The following is a 20,709-nucleotide window of genomic DNA, read 5'->3' on the forward strand; positions in this document are numbered from 1 at the left end:
GTCTGTGGTTTGTTAATTCTCTTTAACCTTTATTTAACTGACGAAAGTGCAAAGAAAAGATTTTCACTAATTTCATAGTTCTGGCGAGAAACTCTGACGATGCAGGCTGGTGGGTCTTTAACTCATTTGGTAGCATCACATCATTATCTACACAGCACAGCTGATTGGTTGCTGTTGCATTAGCGGCCAATGAGCTTGCTGCTCAAACATTCAAATATTTGGCATTGATGGCTGTTAGCAGTCTGCAGCGCGCTTTCAGAGCCCTCCTCCTTCCCCAGCTCCACCTGTGTAGATCTGCAATGGGGGTTAATTCATGTATGTTACATGTGCAGCAGCAGCATGTCTTACATGCTCACAGCAATATCTGTGAATGTATTGGCAGTAGCAAGTGTCGGTACTTGCTCTGCAGCAGCAGCGTAGCAGATCTATTCCGCCAAGACCAAATACATTAACATTGTCTTATCCATTACCATGCACATCTCAATTACCATATCAATGTCCCGAGAGTTGTCTTGACAGAATTTAATTTTATTTTGTAATTTTAAACCATTTGGGACAGTTACCACTGTGTCACACCACTTTTCCTATTAATGATACTTTTTAATCATTTGGGTATTGAAGAAGCTAATTGTTGCAGTTTTGCATGTGGAAGTTTTGCCCAGACAGCTGCTCAACAGTCCGTGGTTGTCGTTTTTGATTCTCCTTTTCATGATAGGCCATATATTTTCAACAAGAGACAGATTTGGACTGTAGGCAAGCCAGACAAGCACATCCCTTCTACAGTGTAGTAGTGTCTACAAAACCACTCTAATGTAGCACATCCAGAATGAGGCCTGGCATTGTTTTTCTTCCCAGGAAAGGTGTCATCTTGATGTCAGTAAATGTCTCTGTACAATCCCAATACACGCCTCCATGTCAATGATACTTTCACCCATGCCGTTTGCACTGATGCACCCCCATACCATGACAGATGTTTGCTTTTGCACCTGTCACTTATGAAAGTCTGGTTGGTCCCTGTCTGTTTTTTCCAAAAACAAGCTGAAACATTTCCACTGTCTTTTAGACCATCTGAGATGAGCTCAGGCCCAGAGAACTCGGCACCATCTCTGCATACAATTGATGTATAGCTTTCTCCTTGTGTAACAAAAATTTGAGTTGCATTTCTTGATACAGTTTTCCAGACAACGGTTTTCCAAAATACTCCCGAGCCCATGTGGCTGTATTTCACACAGTAGCATGACGGTTTCTCATGCAGTGCCATCTGAAGTTTCAAAGGTTACTTACATTCAACAGAGGTTTCCTGCCTTGCCCCACACACAATTAATACAATTAAGTTAGCCAGTGAAAACATTGGAAATCTTTTCTTTGTACTTTTGTCAGTTAAAAAGGGGTTAAAGAGAATTAACAAATTACAGATTCTTGATTTGAATGCATTTTACAAAATGTCCCAACTTTTCTGGAAATCGGGTTGTAGTTTCTTACTCATAATTTCTTTCTTTCTTTCTTTCTTTCTTTCAGAAAATAATTGGCTGCAACAAGATGACCTGCTTTTATTGTCAGCAGCATTTCTGCTGGATCTGCCTTGCAGTTCTCAACAGAACGGACCCCTACAGCCACTTCAGAAAGAGCAATCCGTGCAATGGCCTGTTACATGCTGACATACAGTGACTACTGTTGATACTAAAATTGATAACTAATCCACTTCTTCATGTACAAAAAATAAGGCATGTGTCCATGCAAATCCATGCAGATTCTGTGACTGGTTTTATTTTACCTCTAGAGGGCTGTTTTACAACATCTCCATATACACACTCCACATTTCATTTTATTTACACTACTTAACGATTTTTTCTACCATATTGGAGAGAAAAGTAGCAGCACGGTCATGGGTCTTTCAAGCAGAGAACTTTGCTCATGCATGGTTTTGCATAATTACACATTTGACTAATGGCAAAGTCCACCTTCACAAAGAAATAAAAAAGCAATACGATTTCAGTTGGACTAAAGAATTTACGTTACATATTGAAAAAAGATAAATTATTGCTTTATTCCAACTGAAATTGATTTTTGCATGCAACCAAACATCATAAAGTCACATACTATATCCAAGATGATAATTATCCATCCATTTATTATCCAAACCTTTGGGATACTCATTTTGGCATGCTATGATTTTAGACACACTAATTCTAATCTTGGGGCAGCAAGGTGGTTCAGTGGGTAGCCCTGTCGCCTCACAGCAAGAAGTTCCTAGGGTTGGGTCAAGTCCCGACTCAGCCAGGAGGCCTTTCTGTGTGGACTTTGCATGTTCTCCCCGTGTCTGCGTGGGTTTCCTCCGCAATCCAAAGACATGTAGGTCAGGTGAATTGGAGACACTAAATTGCCTGTAGGTATGAATGTGTCTGTGTGTGAATCCTGTGATGAACTGGCCATCCATTCAAGGTGTTTCCCTGCCTGTGGTCCGAGACGCTGCTGGGTTAGGCTCCAGCTCCCCACGACCTGTACCATAGTACTGAGACTGCTCTCGTTAGAGTTACTAATGACTTGCTTTTATCATCAGATCGTGGTTGTATCTCTCTATTAGTGTTACTGGATCTTAGTGCTGCATTTGACACTATCGATCACAACATTCTTTTAAATAGACTCGAAAATTATGTTGGCATTAGTGGAATTGCACTGTCATGGTTCAAATCATACTTATCTGACCGTTATCAGTTTGTAGTAGTAAACGAAGAGATGTCATATCGATCACAAGTTCAATATGGAGTACCGCAAGGCTCAGTACTAGGACTGTTGCTTTTCACTCCGTACATGCTACCCTTGGGAGATATCATTAGGAAGCATGGCGTTAGTTTTCACTGTTACGCTGATGATACTCAGCTCTATATTTCTTCGTGCCCTGACGAAACTTATCAATTCACAAAATTAACAGAATGCATAGCTGATATAAAAAATTGGATGACCAGTAATTTCATACTACTAAATTCAGAAAAAACAGAGATTCTAATTTTTGGACCAAAAACTTCTTCACGTAATAACCTAGAATACTGTCTAACACTTGATGGTTGCTCTGTTAAGTCTTCGTCGTCAGTTAGGAACCTGGGTGTGCTCTTTGATACCAATCTTTCATTTGAAAGCCATGTTTCTAGCATCTGTAAAACCGCATTCTTTTATCTTAAAAATATATCTAAACTACGACATATGCTCTCAATGACAAATGCAGATCAGTTAGTTCATGCGTTCATGACCTCAAGGCTAGATTACTGTAACGCTCTACTGGGTGGTTGCCCTGCTTGCTTGATCAATAAACTACAGCTCATACAAAATGCAGCAGTTAGAGTTCTTACTAGAACCAGGAAGTATGACCATATTAGCCCAGTTCTGTCAACACTGCATTGGCTTCCTGTTAAACATCGCATAGATGTTAAAATCTTGCTAATTACTTACAAAGCACTAAATGGTTTAGCTCCCCAGTACCTGAGCGAGCTCTTAATGCATTATAGTCCTTCACGTCTATTGTGATCTCAGAATTCAGGCCAGTTGATAATACCTAGAATATCAAAATCAACCGCAGGTGGTAGATCCTTCTCTTATTTGGCACCTAAACTCAATCTTCCTAGCATTGTTCGGGAAGCAGACACACTCTGTCAGTTTAAATCTAGACTAAAAACACATCTCTTTAACCTGGTATACACATAACACATTATAAATTGATGTTTTCAAATCCGTTAAAGGATTGTTAGGCTGCATAAATTAGGTCAGCTGGAACCGGGAACACTTCCTATCACACCAGATGTACTTGTTACATCAGAAGAACAATGGCATCTACGCTAATATTAGTCTCTCTGTTTATCCCGAGGTTTACCGTAGTCGGCCAGATCCGGGCCATATCCAGGTGAGATCGAGGACCTGCACTGTGAAGGCCTCATCGACACGAAAGCCAGTGGCACAGTTCCTCAACAAACCGTCCATACCGGCATGATGAATACGATCCTTAACTGGATGGAACTGGAATACATACTTTGACTGTTGCGATCCCATCAGACTTATTATGATTCAGGCAGCTATCATAAAGCACTGTTCGCTGTTGGCCAGAGGAGAACTGGCCCCCCGACTGAGCCTGGTTTCTCCCAAGGTTTTTTTCTCCAGTTTAACACCCGTTTGACTCCTGACGTCACCTGTTGGAGTTTGGGTTCCTTGCCGCTGTCGCCTTTTGGCTTGCTTAGTTAGCTTATATTCAACAGTGTTTTGATCTGCCTGCATTGACACCATTGTATGCGAACTGAACTGAGCTGGATGATGACATCACTGTTTACTCCAGTGCTGATATAGATAAATTAACTAAATTAATAACTTCTTGCATTGGAATGAATCAATACTGAATTTACTTAAGATGGATAATGACACCATTTTCTTTAAGATCTGTTGTGCAGCCAAAATTATATACCAGTTATCACTGTAAAGTGGTGTGGAAAATGAGTGGATGGATAATTCTATCTTGGATACTATTTAGGGTAAATAGTATGTGAAATGGAATATAGGTTAAGGACTGTTTCAGTGTGGTTGGTTCTTTTTAAAATGTAATGTAAATTCTTTAGTCCAAATGAAATCAAATGAAAAAAATTTTTTTTTCTTTGTGAAGGTAGACTAACAAACCTACATACTGCGATCATAGGTTGGCTTCACCCAGCAAATACCTACAGCATAGTAAACACATTAATCAGACTAAAAATGGCCTCTGTGTTGTGTGCTCACTGTCTGTAAGACAGAGGTGATGTGTGGCGTGTATGTAATCCTTCAACTATTCGAATATGCATCGTCTCATGAATACTTGGACAGAAAGATAGTGACTGTATTTTGACTACGCAAAAACCTGCTAAAGGACAATTATAACTGGGCATGTCCACATGCTTAGTGTTTTTAGAACTGCATTTTGTCTTGACAAACTTAAAGGTACAATACGGAATAACGGGGTCTCTATCAACATCTTTATCTTCTTATACAGCTTATCATATTGACTCGAGTTAAAAAAATAAAGTGGTATTGAACACTGATTTTTTTACAATTATTTTCCGTAGTGTACTATGATCTTCCCACTCTAAACAGAGTACTGTATTCCTGTAAACCTTTATAAATCTTTAATCTAGCTGAAATACACAGTAAATTTCACATTTGTATGCTGAAGATGCTGGTTGCTGTGATATGGTTTAAAATACAGTTATTATTTTGCTCTAGATTACATCAGGGAATGGACACTGAAGCGCAAGATTTTTTGCCACATTTGAATTCACTTTATCTTTGCATTTTGTGAATTCACACATTAACCATAGAACCAGTAAATAACATTCATGTTTTTCCCTGCATTTATTTATCAGCTTTTAACAGATCAGAGGCAGATAAATGTTACCTATTCACAACATTTCTACATCCCAGGTTGCATCCAGTAGACTTCCAGTAGACATAAACAATCAGCGACTATGAACAATTTAGCATCAAATACAAAAATTAAGCTTTTTGAAACATCAGTGTGCACACAGTTCTGTGTAAAAATGTAATGAAGGTAAATTTTCTGTTGCTGTTTAATATTATGATGTGTGCTGTTTTATTTTCAAAAGTAAGTTTTTAAATTTTGCAGCAGGATGATGTTGTGAAGCAATCATTTTCTATTGCATTGTTTGCTTTATTATAATAACACGTTGAATTTGTGGTGGTCAGATTGAGCATCGAGAGAAATGCAACTAAAATTATTCAGTGAAGTATCATCATTATTTCAAGTGTTGTGCATTTTCCACTGATAGCATCAACAAACAGCTCAGGATCATAAAATGTTTCTTGCAGGAGGAACGTCAGCCATGAAACCAGAAATGACACGCAGAGATTGATTACAGAGACCTGGGATAGATTACAGCATATCTGAGTCAGACAATTCTGAAATCTTTCCATTGAGATCTTTTCAGGTTCACTAGAAAATAAAATAAAATAAATGATTAAATAAAATTCTGATTCTGAATAATAGGCCTATTCTTACTGTTTTGCTTAATCACAGACGGTCAGAGAGAAATAATTGTAGACGTTCGCGTAAAACGAAGGCTTTAAGACCAAGCAGAAAGGCTCTGCCTACGACATCCAGGGAATCACACCCAGTAGTGACGGAACACCACGAGGTTTTGCCAATTGCCATAAACTAAGAAGCATAAGAAGGTAAGAATACTAAGCACTTTAGAACCTTTTAATTTTCTTGACCGATCATTCAGAATAATAAAGGGTTAATTGACCAATCAGCCCAGCGTTAAATCAGTTGTTGACGTAGGCTAATTACGTGTAGTTATTACCCTTTTATAATTTAATTTGTTTTACATAGTTGAGTTTGCACGTTACAATGTGCTATTGTTTAGGCAAGTATAGTATACATTGTTTTGGGAAAAATCCTTTACAAAAAAAAATAAATTAAAATAAAATAAATAAAAAAAAAAAAAAAAAAAAAAAAATAAGCATGGTTACTTCAAGAAGAAGAAGAAGAAAGGTTATTATAGTTAGACCACGGTAACCACAAATTAACAAATTTTGTTACACTAACCATAGATGGTACTTGTAGTAAAACTGTACAAATGGGAATCATTCAAATGGGAATAAAAAAAACATGGTTCCTACACCTTTACTATATTAAAACCATGGTTAATTTTCTTAATTGATGTTTTGGTATATTTAACCAGATGTAGAAAAGCATGAGGATCTGCTCTCGAATTGATTTCCATCTCAATACAATTGTTAAATAATATTAATAACAACAGTATTTATAATAACAATTTATACAATAAAAAAAATTACTCACAGCCAAGTGTTATTATAGAATCACCATCCTAGAATCATAGAATCCTTCACATCTTACGCACCCAAAATCGGCGAATTTCACTGCCAAATCAGAAGCGCAATAGAACAGTTTTTTAAATTAAGCCACCAGTAAATTGTATGGCTCCTACAGTAAATGTTGTATTGTCTTATATATGTTTTATTTTACCAGTTGTGGAATCTAACCATTCAACCATCTGAGGTAATATAGTTAGCCTACTTTATTGAGTATTTCCATTTTATGCAACTTTACACATTTATTAATAGTAAATTAATAATTAATAAATTTAAGATCATCATGTTTGCAGCTAACAATATATTTCAGACCTAGTGGAGTAATAGTAATAATAATATCTAGGTCTGAATTGAAATATATATTGTATGTTTTAATGGATCATGCTACAAACATAATGATATTATAATACATGATGCATTGCTGTGTCCGTTATGCATGATTCCCACTTTTGGACACTTTTGCTTTAACGGACGACAACACTGCAAAAACAAGCTGTTATATTCATGTATTTATTGTCCAACATTCCCAATATTTCTGATGCATGTCCTTAATTTAATTTCATATGTTGGTATTAATTCAGTGTTTATAATGCTAATACTTGAACTTCAAAGAATTTTAACCCAAACTGACTGGGTTTCTAGAGAGCAAAGGTTTTGTGAAAAAAGTGGAAGACTTAAACACAAAGTGTGTAAAATAAACTGTTAAAAGGATTTGATGATCACTAGTGATAGTATTTTATTCTGTGTCATCATTCAGGTTGGATTTCAGCTTTAATGTACGTTTTTTTTTTTTTTTTTTTTTTTTTTTTTTTAACAAAGCAGCTGATATTACCATAGAAACTAGTGGACTGCCGACTCGCTTTCACCCCAAAATGGCGGAAACGCAGGGCCGCTGCTGGGCGCCGGTGTTGCGATGGAACGTTCTATTGAGTGTCGTTTCTTGTTAGTGTATATTCTTTGGCTGCGTTCACGCCACCTCGTATTTACCGGAATCTTGAGATGACAACACGTGACATTATATTCGGACAAAGCCACTGGAAGGCAAGCCTGCAACCTTTAGCCAAAAAAGCGTAACGGCTAATGCTAACGCTCTGCCTCTGGAGGTACGCAAGGAAGGAGACCAGAGGCTGTTTTTTGATTAGATGTCAATGGATGAGAGGCTTCACTATGCTGATTAAACAGCTTTTGTGGGGAAATAGCTAATTATTTAATTAATCGACAGCCTGTTTGCTAACCTTCAGCATGTTTTACACTAAACTACTTTAGTGGGGAACTATATGTAGATTTTAGCTTGATAAAAATTTATTTTTTTAAGAGAAGGCAGACTAGGGAATGTTGCGACTGATGTCACTGCCATTACACAATAGGCTGAGAGGTGCCGCACGTGATTAAGTTAGCCGTTATGCTTTCTCCAATGGTAAGAGATACAGACCCTCTCATCTCCCTATAATATACAATCTCTGATTCGGAGCTGTTCACGACCTTTGACTGGGAATTATGCGTTTCTATGGCACCACTATCAACGCCTAAATGAATCAACAGCGGTCAGGTGGTGGGCGGCCACGTGATACATGTGGGCGCTTTCAGAAAACTCCCAGCTTACAAGCTGTAATTACGAGCTCTACGAGGACCTGAACACTTTTTACAAGCCAGAATCTCGTAGTTACAGGAATTACGATATGGCATGAATGCGCCTATAGAAATGCATAATTCCCAGTCAAAGGACGTGAACAGCTCCGAATATAAGGTCACGTGTTATCATCTCAAGATTCCGGTATATACGAGATGCGGAAGCGCATGATATTAAGGGACCATCTGAAAATATTACCCACTGCGTTAAAACAGACAGCTAAAGCGGCATTACGTCTGTGTAAATAACCTTTGCCAACAAGGAGCGACACAAACACTACATATTTTTTTTTTTGTTGTTGTTTGCTTATATATTTTTCTTTTATTGGTCGTTCTTTTGGAATCGCTTCCTTTTCTGGAATGTAGATTTATTTAAAGGTTATTTACACGAGCACGTTTAAATGAAAGGATTTATACTTTCACTAATTTGATGGTGATTTATTTATATGTAATTTAGTATTTGGCCCACCTTTGTTTCATAACATAAATGTTCACAATCTGACGAATTTGCTGAACTGATGCAGACTTTCACTTTACTGAATGGATTGATATAGCATTGTATGGAACTACATTCAAGTAATGTAAAAACCAGTCTCATGTCTGCACATATGGCTCTCAATTAGGAGTTATGGGGGATGGGTACTATTCCAGTGGCAGTCCTGAAAGCCAGAATCAAAACCTTAAACTCTGCAGGACAGTGACCCTCCAGGACCGAATTTGGACACCCCTGATATAATGCAAGTGAATGGTGCCCAACATAGACCATTTTTGATGGTCCAAAATCCATATTTAGGCAGCTTCAAAGGGCTCCACAGGGCCCTAACAAATCAATAAGGGTCTTTATTCAATGGCCTTGGAAAGAGTAAATAATCAGGAAATTTTCATTTTTGTGTGAACTATTCCTTTAAACCAGGGGTGCCCAATCCTGTTCCTGCAGATCTACCTTCCTGCAAAGCTCAGCTCCAACTCTGATCAAACACAACTGAGCCAGCTAAATAAGATTTTCACGAGCACTTGATAATTACAGACAGACGTGTTTGATCAGGGTTGGATCTGAACTAGGACTGGGATCTGAACTGAAGGTAGGTAGATCTCCAGGAACAGGTTCGGGCACCCCTGCTTCAAACAATCAACATGTGTTTGCCGGATGGGGGGGCCAGAAGGGGTGGCCAGAGTCTATTAGGGGCAGTCAGAGACCACTTTTCATCCAGTCCATTTCCAATCATGGATAAAGTTCCGCTTAATGTTTTCTCATTGAATATCCTGTTTCGCTTGCGAATACATCACTTTACAGAAGTTAAATGCGATCACTGTTTTATGTTGACTCTAAAACTACTTAATGTTCTACATGCAGTCCCTGTCCATGCATCAGTTTGGCAGTTAAGGGATAGTTCACCCAAAAATGAAAATTCTGTCATCATTTACTCACCCTCAAGTTGTTCCAAACCTGTATGAATTTCTTTCTTCTGCTGGACAAAAAAGAAGATTTTTTGAAGAATATGGGAACCAAACAGTTGATGGGCCCCATTGACTTCCAGTATGGGAAAAAAAATCAATAGGGCTCATCAACTCTTTGGTTACCAGTATTCTTGGAGTTTTACAATACTTGTTTTTATATTGATCTCAGGAATGTTCAAATGTCAGCCAACCAGGAAGCACAATCAGATGAACTGCTGGCTCTAGCGAGCATATATGATGAAGAGGAGTTTAACAGGACAGAATCAAGGCAGAGGGGCAAGATACATATGTGCCTTGAGCTTCCTCCTAACTTCAGACTGCTAGTCAAGGGTAAGATTTTATACAAGATTTTGTAAAAAAAAACAACACTGTGATTTAAAAAAAAAAATATTGTACTTTGAACTATTATAGGCTACTATAAACCATCATGATAAACATGATACCAAGGCCAAAAGAAAAACATCAAAAACAAGTTTATACAGCAGCTCTCATACTCAACATTTATGCCTTTTTTTCTCCAAACAAAGTCACCTTTTTTTCTTATTTGCGTTCAAACTACCACAATTTAAAAGTGGTATGATTTTTTTCTTGCAACTGCAAGTTTACAAATTTTTTCACTCAAAAACTGAGGTGCATAAGCTCAGATCAATGAGGCCTAAGATCAATCAGTTCCCAAAAGAAATACAAAACCTGGCCTATTTGAAATAAAACAAGTTGATAAAAAGATTAAATTCAATATTTTGTTGATAATGTAGCGTAACAAGATTTATAAGCTATTTTTTGTAGGCCGGTCATTTTTTGACCGGCAAAACCACAAGTGTAACTAAGTTGAGAAAAAATCCCCCAAAAAATACAAAAATTATCCAACAAAAAAAATTAGGAAGTAGTTATACCCTGTGTGAGCAAAGTCAGTAAGTTTTAGTCCAATGCAATAACGTTAACTAAGATTTTTGGGAAAAAGAAATCAAAATGACCTAAACACAACATAAGGGATTTTAATCGCAATTGCAAGAAAGTCATATATAACACAATTTTTAATTCAATTAACTTTGGTGATATTGCATGTGTTCCTCATAGTCTTTATGAGCTTGTTTTGTGCATATTTTTCATAGGGGAGGCATGCATAGAGTGTGGTATATCCTTTCTACCCCCCGTGGTTCTGAGTTTTGAACTACCTACAGACTACCCTTCATCATCGGCTCCAGTCTTTACTCTAAGCTCCAAATGGCTTTCAAGATTCCAGGTTTGCATTTTAGCATTGATCTGAGCTAATTAAATGATAACATTTAATGATTTTGTATTTTTATTTATAGAATTATTTGGTATTTTATATTGGACATAATATTGGTATAATGATAAAGGCATAACCATTAAGATAAAAATGCCCAATTAACAAGTTATTTAATGTCTAAAAGATCACTGCACTTTGCAAGAGACTGGACGAACTTTGGGAAGAGAACAGGGGCAATGTGATTCTTTTTACTTGGATCCAGTTTCTAAAGGAAGAAACTCTAGAATTTCTGAACATCCAGTGTCCACTCGAGATCCAAACCATTGATGGGCAGCCTCAATATGAATCTGGTCAGAACCAAGCAGTAGACACCGCTGTAGAAAAGAGTAAAGTGCAAGAGTTGGACCAACGAGCAGTTCAAGAAGTTGACCCTCACACAGATATACTAACCCAGCTGCTGGATTTTAATGAAGCTCAGAAGCAGAAGGTGTTTGATGGCAAGGTTTTTTGCTGTGGAATCTGCTTCTCTGAGAATCTTGGTTCCAACTCTTTGCTCTTCAAAGAGTGTCAGCATGTCTACTGCAAGGCCTGTGTGAAGGAATACTTTCAGATCCAAATTAGAGATGGCAAAGTCCAGTGCCTTACCTGCCCTGAGCCTGAGTGTATGTCCATGGCCTCTCCTGCACAGGTACTTTTTCTTGCGTGTTTATGAACTATGAATAGGTTTTGACTATTAAGAACTTCAGCTGTTTGAACAATAGTTTAAAGGGTTAGTTCACACAAAAATGAAAATTCTGTCATTAATTACTCACCCTCATGTCATTCCACACCTGTAAGATCTTCATTTATCTTCAGAACACAAATTAAGATATTTTTGATGAAATCTAAGAAGTATATATGACTCGTCTATAGACTGCAATATAATCAACACTTTCAAAGTACAGAAAGGTACTAAAGACATTGTTAAAACAGGCGACGGGACTACAGTGGTTCAAACTTAGTTTTATGAAGTAACGAGAATATATATATATTTTTTTTTGGATATTATTTTTGTTTAGTTTTTGTGCACAAAATGTATTCTTGTCGCTTCATAAAATTAAGGTTGAACCACTGCAGTCATGTCAACTGTTTTAACGATGTCTTTACTACCTTTCTGGACCTTGAAATTGTTGATTATATTGCTGTCTATGGACAAGTCATTTTAATTTCATCAAAAATATCTTAATTTGTGTTTCGAAGATGAATGAAGGTCTTACAGGTTTGGAACGACATGAGGGTAATTTCATTTTTGAGTGAACTAACCCTTTAAGACAAACTATTGCCACTGTATTGCTATTATACTGTAGGTGAAACTTCTCGTGGGCGAAGATGAATTTGCCCGCTATGACCGCCTCCTTCTGCAGTTGAGTCTGGACCTAATGGCAGATGTTGTTTATTGTCCACGCATGAGTTGCTGCATGGCTGTGATCATCGAGCCTGACACCAGCATGGGAATCTGCCCCTCATGCCAGTTCGTCTTCTGCACCCTCTGCAAGCGAACATACCATGGTCTCTCTAACTGCAAAGAATGTAAGATCACAGTGGAGTGTCCTTTCATACACACAAGTACAGTTAGGTCAAGTCAGTTTCATTTGTATTTTGTGCATTTAGCAGACACTGTTATTCAAAGCAACAATAGAGTAAGCAATTTGTCACAGAGCCAACAGTATTCATAGTAAACAACGTTAGGTTTATTACAATGTTAGATTAGGCAACAAGCTAAAACAGATGTGAAATGCAGAAAGAAAGAAGAGGAATTTGTCTATAATTCCTCTATAACCAGTGTTGTGGAAAGTTACTTTTAAAAGTAGTGCATTACAATATTGCGTTACTCCATAAAAAGTAACTAATTGTGTTACTTTTTATAGAAAGCTATGCATTACATACTTTTGCGTTACTTTTCTCACCTGGGCTGGGCTTGGTTGTTTGTTTTTTAATAATAAAAAAAATAAAGGCCTATTCACACCAAATGTAACTCATGTTACTTGTAAAGCGTTACCCCCAACACTGTCTATAAGTGCCTTGGTTAAGGTTGTGGAGAGGCTCTGCAAAGGCTTAGGGCCAGATTTACTAAACACAGCAAAGTGGTGTGAGACCCCAATCCCATAAAAGCAGGATGGGAGTGGAAAGTTTTGCGGGTGATTTACTGACAATGCGCGAATTAAAGAACACAGATGCAGCAGCTCATTTCCATTATAACCAACGCAATCTACCAAGAGCATTGTATCTATTGCAGCCATGTCAAGTGCAAAATGTGTTAAGACATGATTTTTTGGTGTTAAATAATGGCAAAAATACCAAAAAATTGACTACCGCAAAACCCTAGTAAATCACTTTGCATGATTTATTCAAATACTCTCCTCCCATAAATTTCGTGTCTGAAAGGGAAACTCCTACAAATGCATATGCAATAAGGTCAGCTGCAAAAATAACTGCGTCTAAGCCTTTTCATCGCTAATATTTCACCGTGTGCATTTAGTAAATCCTGATAATAGTTTTTTTTTTTTTTTCAAAAGAGTGTTTGTTAGTAAATCTGGTCCTTAGTCACGCTGGCTGGAAGGCTGGCTAGCAGAGCATTGCTGTAGTCCAGTCTTGAAATAACAAGAGCTTGAAGGAGGAGCTGCACCGCATACTCTTATAGGAAGGGTCTGATTTACCTGATATTGTGAAGCACCAACCTGTGTTGTTGAAATGCGGGTGGTAAAGCTCAGTTGGTCATTGAACACTACCCCCAGGTTCCTTGCTGCCCTGGGTGCTGTTTTAAACTCCACTTGAACAGTGGTCAGCTGATGGGTTTGCAGGGATTACTTGCTTTTCACAATACACAGGGTTTCAAAGCATCCTTACTGAAATGTGTTGTCACTAGGTATGACACAATGTACTTGATGTACATAATTGCCTTTCATTTAGCGGACTGTGTAATTAGACTCTAAAATGTTATAGTATTATATTATACAATATCTGTTCAATGCATCTGTGCATAACAGCAAGATCACACTCATAATGATGTTGGAATGAATATTTCCAACATCATTATGAGTGTGATCTTGCTGTTATTGAACAGTTCAATATACTGTATGTATGTATGTATGTGTATATATATATATATATATATATATATATATATACAGGTGCTGGTCATATAATTAGAATATCATGAAAAGTTCATTTTTTTATTGTAAATTATTTTAAAAAATGAAACTTTCATATATTCTAGATTCCCTACATGTAAAGTAAAACATTTCAAAAGTTTTTTTTTTTTTTAATTTGTTGATTAGAGCGTACAGCTAATGAAAGTCCAAAATCCAGTATCTCAAAATATTAGAATAGTTTCATTAAATGACCATCCCTACAGTATAAATTCCGGGTATCTCTTGTTCTTTGAAACCACACTAATGGGGAAGACTGCTGACTTGGCAATGGTCCAGGAGACAATCATTGACACCCTCCACAAAGAGAGTAAGTCACAGAAGGTCATTACTGAATGGGGTGGCTATTTACAGAGTGAAATATCAAAGCATATTAAATGCAAAGTTGACTGGAAGGAAGAAATTGGGTAGGCAAAGGTGCACAAGCAACAGGGATGACTGCAAGCTTGAGAATACTGACAAGTAAAGCCGATTCAAATACTTGGGAGAGCTTCACAATGAGTAGAATGAAGCCGGAGTCAGAGCATCAGGAGTCACCACACTCAGACATCTTCAGGAAAAGGACTACCAAGCCACTTCTGAAACAGAAACAACGTCAGAAGCATCTTACCTGGGCTAAGGAGAAAAAGAACTGGACAGTGAACAGTGGTCGAAAGTCCTCTTTTCAGATAAAAGTAAATTTTGCATTTCATGTTGAAATCAGGGTCCCAGAGTCTGAAGGAAGACTGGAGAGGCACAGAATCCAAGCTGCTTGAAGTCTAGTGTGAAGTTTCTGAAGTCAATAATGATTTGGGGGGGCCGTGACATCTGCTGGTGTTGGTCCATTGTGTTTTATCAAGTGCAAAGTCAATGCAGCCATCTTCCAGGAGATTTTGGAGCACTTTATGCTTCCATCTGCTGACAAGCTTTATGGAGATGCTGATTTCCTTTTCCAGCAGGACTTTAGCACCTGCCCACAGTGCAAAAACCACTTCCAAGTGGTTTGCTGACCATGATATTACTGTGCTTTATTGGCCAGCCAACATGCCTGACCTGAATCTATGGGATATTTTCAAGAGAAAGATGAGAAACAGTTGATCCAACAATATACAGATGATCTGAAGGCTCAATAGTGTCTCAGCAGTGCCACAGGCTGATCACTTCCATGCCACACTTCACTGATGCTGTAATTTGTGCTAGGAGCAAGTCAATTGCTGTAATATGTGCTGCCGACCAAGTATTGAGTGCACAAATGAACATACTTTAAGGAACTTGAACTTTTCTGTTTTGCAAATCCATTTTTTGATTGATCTTAGGAAATATTCTAATATTTTGAGATACTGGATTTTGGACTTTCATGAGCTGTACGCTCTAATCATCAAAATTAAAAAAAAAAAAACTTTTGAAATGTTTTACTTTACATGTAGGGAATCTAGAATATATGAAAGTTTCATTTTTAAAAATAATTTACAATAAAAAAATGAACTTTTTCATGATATTCTAATTATATGACCAGCACCTGTATATATATATATATATATATATATATGATGATGAGACAATCTTATTCTCCTTTGCTCAGTATAATAGGTCTGTATTTATTTAACAGATGAGCTTTGCAGGTTGAGGGATGAGTACCTCGCTGCCAGTGAAAAGGAGAAGGAACAGCTTGAAAAGAGTTATGAAAAGCAGCTAATTCAAAGAGCAACTGATGAGTCTTTAACTGAAGACTGGCTGAAGGATAACTCCAAACAGTGCCCTTCCTGTGGTGCTAACATACAGGTCAGAAACTACTAGCTCATGACTGCAAAATTTGGTTGTATAAATGTGTGGTCTTAAAGGTGTGATCCTTAGAAAAAGTTTTCAAAAATAATCATATTTTCTTTTTTTGTTGACTGAGAAAAACAATATTGATACCCTTTTATTTAATATTTTGCAACCGCCTTTGGCCAAGATGACAGCCAAGATGATATAAGATATAATGCCTGATGAGTTTGGAGAACACCTGATAAGAGATCAGAAACCAATCTCTCCAGATCCTTCAAATTTCCAGGTCCATGTTGATATACTCTCCTCTTCAGTTTTCTATATGATTCAGATCAGGCCATGGCAGAACCTTCATTTTGTGCTTAGTGACCCATTTTTTTTGTTGATTTTGATGTTTGTTTTGGATCATTGTCCTGATTGAAGATCCCATTATAAGATTTCTAGCAGAGGTAGTCAGGTTTTGAGTTTTTATCTGTTGGTATTTGATAGATTCCATGATGCCATGTACCTGAACAAGATGTCCAGGAAATAGCCCCTGAACATTAAAGATCCAGCAGTATATGTAACTGCGGGCATAAGGTACTTGGGTTTGCTGCCAAAAAGCTCCTTTTTTTTAGTTTCATCTGACAATAGAACCCATTCCCATTTGCAGTTGCAGTGGTGTCTGACAACTGAATATGCTGGAGTTTGTTTTTGGATGAGAGAAGAGGATTTTTTCTTGAAACCGTAACTAGACCAACTGAGGAGGAAGGGAGGAAGGGAGGGGGCTCTGGAGGAGGGCGAAGAACAGAAGAAAAACAGAAAAGACAGTCCAGAAAAAAACAACTTAGTCAAAGGAGGAGTGGATGGTGGGAGGAGCCAAGGGGAAGCCAGGAGCAGGAGGAGCCAGATGTTTATCCAGAGGGCAGCAAGGATGAGGCCCCAGGGCGGAGTCGAATGGAAGAGGAGTCATGGTGTGGACGACTTGATGGAATGCACCCTGGGGACGACTGACGACAAAGATACCGCCACCGAAGATGGAGACACTGGTGGAGCTGACAGGTCGATGAGCCCACGTGAGACCGATGGCACTGGAGACCGAGGTGGAGCAGTGGCGACAAGTGTCCGTGGTGGAGCTGGATAACCAGAGGACAGAGGCTGAGCCGGTGGGACAGAGGACGGAGGCGTAGCCGGGGGGAAAGGCAGAGCCAGACGGAGCCGTAGGCACAGGCAGGTCGACGGCTGACCAAGGCGGAGCCGGAGGGATGAGGGAGTCCAGAGAAGCCGTATGGCCAATGGTTTCTGGTGGAGCTGAGGGGAGGAGCCAGGGTGGAGCCAATGTGTCAACAGGCCGAGGTGGAGCAATGGACACAGAGGCTAGAGGCAGAGACAGGGGATCCTCTGTGTTGGATGGAGCTGGTGGTTTGAAGACACTGGGCAGGTCCTCACAGCATGTGGGGCTGAAGGACAGCAGCAGAGGCAGGGCTGAGAAACTGGCTGATTGAGGAGGTGGGAGAGAGAGGCTGGGCGGGAATTCTGGAGACACAGGGAACGCTGGAGTTCCAGGGAACTCTGGAGATACAGGGGGCGCTGGAGGTACAGGGGGACTAAGAACAACCTCTCCAAAAAAGTCCAAAAAATTCACCACAAAAATGTCCTTCAGTTCTTCTAAATATATGCCAGAGACTGCTGACATCTCATCCACAGCGGTTGGGGTAGTGGGCGGGGCTTTCCTCCCAGCCCTCGAGCACCACAAGCACTCCGTCAGTGATGCACGATGTCGCCAGCTCACGCACCTGGTCAGAGTCTAGCAGTGGTCCAGGCTCTGGGGTGATGACTCCTTCCGAGCTCTTCTCTGATTCGGGCTCGTCTATCATGGCAGGCCGGTCTCCACGGTCTGCGGTGGGCAAAGGAAACTCCATCGTACCAGTCGCAGTCAGTGGTAGATGGCTGGTTTCTGTGGAACTGTGGAACTGGTAATGCTGTCATCTTCAGCAGGGCCGATGGTAAATGGCGAGTTGTTATTTACCAGTACCCACTCCATGAAGGGGGCAAAATCCTCCTTTGGACTGTCCGCTGGAACACATGCCTTCGAACGCTCGCTCAGGCTGGCTTGGTAAAATACACAGAGCAATCAGTCTGGGTAGTGCGTCTGGCATGCAAGATGTAGAGAGTCCTGTGTATGAGCTTCCAACGGATGGTCACCCTGCTCCAGGCAGAGTGACTGAACTGCGGGGAGGTCCATTAAAGGAAAACACAAGAAACAAAAAGGGAAAAACGTCGCAAATAATATAACTGTCTTGGTCCGTTCTTCTGTCAGGGAACATTTGTGTTGAATGAAGCGCACAACAGGAATAGTCCAAGTTGTAAGTATTTATTTAACAAATCCAAAGACAGGAGATCACAACCACATAAAACAAAGATGAGAACGGACAAGGAACTGAAAGACACAAGGAGTATATATACTAGAACAAATGAGGGATCTAAATGAGATAAGTGATAAACAGGGCATAGGTGAATGGCATGACTAATTAGACAGACTGGGGAAAAGTAGGTCACAGGGACTGAACCAAAAACACAATGAAAACAGAACCCAGAGAACATTATGTGAATAGATTACTTTGTTAGCGGCTCTTCAACACAAACCCGTACTGAACAGCGTGTCGCTGTGTGCATTGCTCCGTGTTGTGCATGTAAAAAAAAAATATATAATTCTTTAGTAATAAATAAATGTCATGTCTTATGTTTTTTTTGTATCAGTATTTATTTATTGATCCTTAATTTTGTTTTACAATTTCTGAATGTTATTTACATATAAAAACACTTATATTATTCACGTTTAAGTAGTATCATATTTAATGGAAACTTATTTTTACTGTTAGTTACGTGAGGCAAAAGAAGTTAAAATGAAGTATAAACTGAAATTCACGGCATTTAAACACAACTTGACATATTTGAAGGCTGTTATTGGATCATTGAGGGTAAATGTCACATTATGCAACTACACATTACTTAACAGAGAGCTTACGACCTACTAGCTACGGCCTGTCTTAAGAACAAATGGTGCAATCGAATAAAGAACAGAGTTAGATACAAACTAGCTAGTAGTTACTAAGCCACTAGTATGGACTTTGCGTTCTAATTTAGGAAAGAACTTACGAATGGCTGGTGCAACCCTACCCAGAACTATATTCTATGGTTTTACTCATTGTGATGAATGATTAAGAGAATTTGGCCTTCGTCTTACCTCATATTTGTACTCTTGTGAAATAGGAACTCATGACTGGATAATTTCATGATCCTAGTCACCCTGGTGTGTTAAAAAAATTTAAATATAAAGGGGAATATATTACAGATCTATTTTACTCATATGAATTTTGAAAAATATGAGTGCCAATAATTGTGGCCAACGTGTATTAGAGGAGTGATTCACCACTATTTTTTTCTTTTTTCTTTCTTTCTTTTTTTTTTCTTTTTTAGAAAATAATGGGCTGCAACAAAATGACCTGCTCCTCCTGTAAGCAGTATTTCTGCTGGATCTGCCTTGCAGTGCTCGACAGAAGGGAACCCTACAGCCACTACAGAGACTCTAGCTCTCCGTGCTATACTGATGAATAGTGGCTTTTGCCGACATGTTAATTAAAAAATATGACAGATAACTGATTGATGACAAATATTTTTTTTTAAATCACTCATATGAACTGAAACTTTTTTAATAGTGCTGAACTTTATTAGAAAATGAACAATAATGACTTAAACATGTGAATGTTTGTAACTATTAAAATAAATACATAAAAATAGCTAATCTTTATAACTACTGACACACTGATGATGCAATGTGATTTTAAATATAATTTTCAAGTGCCACTGTATAGGTTATATATCCACGTGCCCTCAAATGAACGTTATACTGTTTAGATCTTTTGCACATACCAGTAACTACTTCATAAGGTTTATTGTGTAAGAACAGAGAAATCTTTGGAAAACTAAAACAGAAAACAGGTTATTCCTGTGCACATGTCACACATTTGTGCAGTATGGACATCTCCCTAGATTTCAACATCTCCTGACTTGCTGTGCAATGATCGTATATTTTAATGCACCTCATCCATTTTACAGTGTTTGTTCTTTAGATTGTCTTATTGTTTGTAATCCTGTTGACTCTTCTGTTTTGCATACTCTGTGCAGCACTTTGGTTGACTTCGGTTGTTTTAAATGTGCTATATAAATAAACATTGTATTGTATTGTATTTGCAATCGAAATTATTCAACCCCTCTGACAAACAAGACGTTCTGGTGTTGTGAACAAGATTTTGTAAAAACACTTCAAGGCATCAGCAAACCATCAAATAAAGTTTTAATACACATTTGAGTGATTCTAAGAATGTAAAGTTGGTTACTGAAAAAAAAAAATCAAAGTAGCTTTAAATGGCACCTATTATGCCCCTTTTTACAAGTCTCTGATGTCCCCAGAGTGTGTATGTGAAGTTTTAGCTAAGAGGGTGGAGCTTCAAGAGCTCATTCTCCATACATAAACGCATTTAGGTATATGGGGTGCATTCTTTTAAAAATAAAACTAATCCACTGCGTCTTCAGCGCTTCTAATGTCAGGAG

The 20,709-nt window shown here is 38.4% G+C and overlaps 1 protein-coding gene across 7 annotated transcripts in view; it reads left to right on the forward strand.

The window, feature by feature from the left end:
• LOC127496194 (E3 ubiquitin-protein ligase RNF14-like) overlaps positions 1 to 20,345 on the forward strand; it is a 54,768-nt gene extending 34,423 nt beyond the window's left edge. For 3 of the 7 annotated variants that reach the window (XM_051863911.1, XM_051863917.1, XM_051863918.1), the window contains exons 4-7: positions 11,367 to 11,870; positions 12,529 to 12,751; positions 15,959 to 16,131; positions 19,576 to 20,345. In XM_051863911.1, the coding sequence (XP_051719871.1) occupies positions 11,367 to 11,870; positions 12,529 to 12,751; positions 15,959 to 16,131; positions 19,576 to 19,713 (1,038 nt within the window). In that variant the 3' untranslated portion in view covers positions 19,714 to 20,345. Of the gene's footprint in view, positions 1 to 1,518; positions 6,202 to 7,021; positions 7,052 to 10,120; positions 10,282 to 11,063; positions 11,195 to 11,366; positions 11,871 to 12,528; positions 12,752 to 15,958; positions 16,132 to 19,575 lie in introns of those variants that run through there. The other 4 variants (XM_051863916.1, XM_051863915.1, XM_051863913.1 and 1 more) reach the window with 4 other exon arrangements.
• The last annotated feature ends 364 nt before the right edge of the window (positions 20,346 to 20,709 follow it).

This window comes from Ctenopharyngodon idella, chromosome 15 (genome assembly GCF_019924925.1).
Source record: "Ctenopharyngodon idella isolate HZGC_01 chromosome 15, HZGC01, whole genome shotgun sequence".
Taxonomy (NCBI): Eukaryota; Metazoa; Chordata; class Actinopteri; order Cypriniformes; family Xenocyprididae; genus Ctenopharyngodon; species Ctenopharyngodon idella.